Source organism: Pipistrellus hanaki, assembly GCF_964339955.1.
Source record: "Pipistrellus hanaki genome assembly, chromosome: 9".
NCBI classification, from domain to species: domain Eukaryota; kingdom Metazoa; phylum Chordata; class Mammalia; order Chiroptera; family Vespertilionidae; genus Pipistrellus; species Pipistrellus hanaki.
In genome coordinates this window covers 9621721-9626637 of record NC_140511.1, presented here as the reverse complement: position 1 = coordinate 9626637, position 4917 = coordinate 9621721, and the positions used below count along the sequence as shown (strand labels likewise).

The 4917-nt window shown below is 64.4% G+C and overlaps 1 protein-coding gene across 1 annotated transcript; it reads right to left on the bottom strand.

Moving 5' to 3' along the window:
- Nucleotides 1-1691: 1691 nt before the first annotated feature.
- On the bottom strand, nucleotides 1692-4537 carry APOA4 (apolipoprotein A4). The gene is made up of 3 exons (XM_084895610.1): nucleotides 4150-4537; nucleotides 3792-3918; nucleotides 1692-3184 (listed from the first exon to the last, which is right to left on the bottom strand). The coding sequence occupies exons 1-3, from the start codon at nucleotides 4196-4198 to the stop codon at nucleotides 2137-2139; spliced, it is 1224 nt and encodes a 407-aa protein (XP_084751736.1). The 5' UTR covers nucleotides 4199-4537; the 3' UTR covers nucleotides 1692-2136.
- Between the last annotated feature and the right edge of the window lie 380 nt (nucleotides 4538-4917).

Genomic DNA, 4917 nt, shown 5'->3' with positions numbered 1-4917 from the left:
CTGGACCCGCTCAGAAACCTGCTGCCCGCTGTCCCACTTCCTCTTTCTTTTTAAATCCTCATCTGAGCACATGTTCTTATTGATTTTGAGAGAGAGAGAGAGAGAGAGAGAGAGAGAGAGAGAGAGTGAGAGAGAGAGAGAGAGAGAAACATCAATGTGAGAAACAGCAATCAATTGCCTCCCCAGTATTTGCCCCTACTGGAGATTGGACCCACAACCTAGGTAGGTGCCCTGACCAGGAATCGAACAACCTTTTGGTGCACCAGATGACACTCCAGCCAACTGAGCCTCCTGCCAGGGTTGTCCTACTTCCTTTGAGCGCTCTGTTCTCCTTGGTCCTTCCCTAAAGCCAACCAGCAAACCGGGTGCCTGGTGGGTCGCCCAGGTGTTTTCAGTCAGTCCCTGCCTTCCTAGGGCAGCGGGTGTGCAGGTGGCAGCAGCAGCCTCACTGACCCGGAGTGTGGGAGTGCCAGCAGCCAGAGCAAGGGAGTCCCACGGTCTTCGCTTGGCTGGCCTGGCGGCCTCACGCAGTAGGCAGGAGTGGGCAGGGAGAGGAGAGCACATTTATTGGGCATGTGTTTGCTACAGCAGTGGGCAGCACCACGGATGCAGTCACTGCACGTTTCCTCTGCCCCATGGCGCGCTAAGTGCCTGGCATTCACCGTCCCACCAAACCTCACAGCATCAACATCCCATCCTCCAAAGGAGGTCACACCACCCCGCGTCCAGGCAAAGCCAGGCTTCCCAAGTGGGTTTGCCTGGTTCCCACGAGGAATGCTTCCAATAGGCAGGTGCTCAGGCTGGCCCGGGCCAGAGCTGGGCAGGCGGGGCCAGACCGTCCTGAGAGCACCTCGGGAGGAAGGGGGATGGAGAGAGGAGACCCAGACACTCTCCCTAGGGCCCTGCCCTCAGGGGGAGGCTGGGTGTCTTTGAGGAAAGCCTGTCCCAGCCCTAGAAAGGAAAGGCTGTCAGGAGGGACTTGCAGACCTGGCTCAGAGGGAGCAGCCAGGATGTTAAGTCATTTGGGACAAAGGCTTGGCCTGGCTCTTCTCTGAGGCTCTGAGCGGGAAGGGAGAGATCACTCCAGAGGCTGCCTGGGGCCCGGCCCCTCTTCCCCCTCCACCGGCCGCTGGCAGCCCCGGCAGGCCTCTGGCCAGGAGGCACCTGGGCACCTGCTTCTCCCCACCTCCCAGGACCCACCTGTGTCTCTAGGCCTTGCCCCTCAACTCTGGGCACCAGGTGTATAGCCCAGAGTCTCTGAAGTAAGTGTGTGTGCTTTCCAATGGGAGTGGGCTGGGGTGGACGAAACCAAAATTCACAGTCAGTCAGGTGAAAGGCACAGGAGAGCAAGGCAGGAGGCCCGTCTCCCCACTGCGCCGGGTCAGGGGCCAGGCCTGCTCACTTCAGCGGCCCCTGGGGGCGCATGGCCACAGACTCAGACTGCGAATGCCTAGAACAGTGCCCGGCACACTGGGGCACTAAATACTTGTGGCGAAGTGGAGGGAGTGGATTGCCTATTTTGTCTTCAGCTAAAGCGTGACTTCTTTTTCCACTTTCCCCTGAGCACACTCGTCTCATCTCCCTGCCCTGGAGTCCCCCAGTCCCCCCGGCTGCCCCGCTGAGCTTTGCCAGCTGTGGGCCACACACCCCTGTCCCAGCAACACAAGAAGCCACGCGGCACCAGGCTGGGCTAGTTCCTTAGCAGTTTTATTGAGTAGTGAGAGGCAGAGGCATTTTCCACAGGACACATGTCCTCAAAGTGGAAAGGGAATTGCTTTGGGACAGACGGACAGACAGGTGGCGGGGCAGGGCAGGTGTCCAGGACCGGGCCTGGGCACCGGGGGCAGCTCAGGCCCCCAGGGGCGCCTGCTCCTGGGTCTGCTCGGGGAGCGGGGTCCTCAGACTCGAAAGGGAATTGCTTTGGGAAAGACCGACTGACAGGTGGCGGGGTGGGGCAGGTGTTCAGGGCAGGGCCTGGGCACCGGGGGCAGCTCAGGCCCCCAGGGGCACTTGCTCCTGGGTCTGCTCGCGGAGGGGGATCCTCAAACTCGAAAGGGAATTGCTTTGGGACAGACGGACAGACAGGTGATGGGGCGGGGCAGGTCTCCAGGGCGGGGCGTGGGCACCAGGGGCAGCTCAGGCCCCCACGGGCGGCTGCTCCTGGGTCTGCTCGGGGAGGGGGGGCGCCACGGGCTTGTCCTGGCCTTCCTGTACGGGCTGGTCCTGGCCTTCCTGCACGGGCTGGTCCTGGCCTTCCTGCACGGGCTGGTCCTGGCCCTCCTTCTGCAGCGAGCTGAAGAAGGAGTTCACCTTCTCCCTCAGGTCCTTCTCCAGAAAAACCAGGTGGCTTTGCACGTCCCCCGACTGGGGGCCCAGCTTCTGCTTGAGCTCCTCCACCTGCTGCGTCAGGATCTTGTTGAAGGCGTCGCCGTGGGGCTCCACGCTGCGGCGGAACTCCTCCACCTTGGCGTCCAGCTGGCCGCCGAGCTGCGCCAGGGACTGCCGCAGCCCCTCAGTGCCGCTGCCCAACTTGCCGCGCACGTCCTCAGCCAGGGGCGCTAGGCTGCGGCGCAGCTGCTCCGCGTCCGCCGAGAGCTTGGTCTTGAGCAGGTCGGCGTTCTTCTTCATCTGGAAGGCCAGCCCCTCCAGCTGGTGGTTGAGCTTCTCCTGGGCGTCCTGCGCGTAGGGCGTCAGGCTGCGGCGCAGCTCCTCCATGTTCTGGTCGATCTTGAGCTTGAGGTCGTCGGCGTAGGGCGTGAGGCGCCCCTTGAGCTCCTCCACGTTGCGGTCGATCAGGCCCTGCAGCTCCTCGGCCACGGGCGCCAGCGAGGCCTGCAGGTTGTCCTTCTGGTCGCGCAGCAGCGTCTCCATGCGCTGCGCGTAGGGGCTCAGCTGGCTGCGCAGCTGCTCGGCCTGCGAGCGGACCTGGGCGCGCAGCTGATCCGCGTAGGGCCCCAGGCGCTGCTGCAGGTCCCGCGCGCCGTCCTCGATGCGCTGGCTCACGTCCTGGGCGTGCGGCTGCAGCCGCGCCCGCAGCTCCTCCAGCTCTTTCTGGATCTGCTCCTTCAGCTGCTCCGAGTCCCTGGTCAGCCGCTCGCTCAGCCCCGTGGCGAAGGGCACCAGCTTCTTCTGCAGTTTGCTCGCGTAGTTGTTCACGTCGTCCACTTGGTCCTGGAAGAGGGAGCTGCGGCGGGCGCGGGCGGGGTTAGCTTGGGCGTTGCCCGGACCGTGTTTCCCCGACCTGGCACTTACCCCGCACATCCTGCCCAGGACGGGGGAGCGGGGGAGCGGGTGGGCCTCGCCCCGCCTTTAGGGCTGGCAGGCCCGGTTGCTGCCCTGCGTGTACACACTGCTTTCCGCTCCTGCCTGTGCCCAGCGGCCCTGGAGGGCCTTTCCCGCGCGGGGTGCTGGGACAGACCCCGTTCTCTCAGACGTGAGGTTCTGGATTCTTCCAGGGCCTTCTAGTGGCACGGCGGCTGGTTTCCTTGCATGTGCCCACCCTCAGAGCCCCCGGTGCCCTTCCTCGGACTGGATTCCACGGGCCGCCTCTGGGACTGCGTTAGAACCCAGCGCAGGCCTACCCGCCTGCTCCCGTGAACCTCAGTGCTGAGCCGTGGCATTGCCACTCTGCAGTTCAGGCGGGAAGACACCTGAGGGGTTTCTCCGCGCAGCTGGCCTGTTTGCACAGGCGGGTTCCAGCCCGGGAGGCCCCAGGGTCAGGAGCTGGTGGCAGGCAGTGGCCACAGGTCCGCCCCGCTCAGCCCTGACCCAGGCAGTGCGTGCCCACTTACTTGAGCTGCTGGGTGAGCTCAGACTTCTGGATTTGCTCCACCGCCTCCTTGGCATTGTCGCCCAGCTGCCGGAAGTAGTTCCACACCACGGTGGCCACCTGGTCGGGATTGACCTCGGCCCGCGTGCCTGGGCAGGAAGCAAAGCAGCTCATGAGACCACCCTGCCCCTCCCCATTCCCATGGCTGCAGCTGGCGCCGAGGCCAGTGGCTGCAGCTGTGGACGTGCCAGCCCTCCCCGGGCCAGGTGGCTGCTGGGCAGCCCTCCGGTCCGGCCAGGGCCGACAGGCACTGGACTGTCCCTCCTTCTGGGCCTCCGACGCTTGGCCCAGCCCCAGGTCCAAAGGCAGCTGCTACTCACCGGTGACAGCCACTAGGGCCAGCGCCAGCACCACGGCCTTCAGGGACATCCTGGCTGCTGGCTGGCTGCAGCCGCCGCACTGACCCTTCCTGGAATCGGAGCAAGAAGAGAGGCTCTCGCGGGCTTCCTTCGCTGTCCGGACTGCGGAGCCGGGGCCAGCCAGGCATTTAAACCCCAGGCCGCCCGCCCACGGCCCCTCCCAGCGGGACTCCACGCTGGCAGGTGACACATTCTCAGGAGGCCTCTTGGACTTTTGTGACCCTCAGATGACGTGGAAGCTGTCAGCAGACTGGGGCTTGGGCAACAATCAGAAGCGGCTGTTCTCTGCTTGCGCCCCACCCAGTACGAAGGGAAGAGGGAGTGTGAGCTGCGGAGAGTGAGGCCCTGAGGCCTGAGTCCAGGAAAGTCCCCAAGGCCCAGCTGGTAGCTCAGGGCCGGGGCCAGGCTTGGGGGACAAAGTTCACATCTCCTCTGTCTACCCCAGGGGTGAGAGCATCCCCGCCTCCAAACACCCCAGTCTGACTCCATCTCAAAGCCCCCGACCCTAGGCGGAGACGCCCAAGGCCACGGTCAGGGCGGCGAGCTAAGGGCCAGGTCCTGGTCAGGTGCGCCAAGGTGGACGGGCCTGCGGAGCCTGGGGCAGGCCCTGTGCGGAGGGGTCAATTCTAAGTTTGCCTCCTGTCCCTGCTGCCAACTGTGTCACCTTGGTCTCGTGATTGAACTTGGCCCAGCTGAGCCTGTGTCTCTGAAAATGGGTGGTCGGGTCTA

Bases quoted from the DNA above. Each gene is read 5' to 3' on its own strand.
- APOA4 (XM_084895610.1), bottom strand. From the start codon at position 4,198: ATGTCCCTGAAGGCCGTGGTGCTGGCGCTGGCCCTAGTGGCTGTCACC. The intron at 3,919-4,149 runs GTGAGTAGCAGC...CTTCCTGCCCAG, and splicing joins GGCCCTAGTGGCTGTCACCG to GCACGCGGGCCGAGGTCAAT. The intron at 3,185-3,791 runs GTAAGTGGGCAC...CGCCCGCCGCAG, and splicing joins GAGCTCACCCAGCAGCTCAA to CTCCCTCTTCCAGGACCAAG.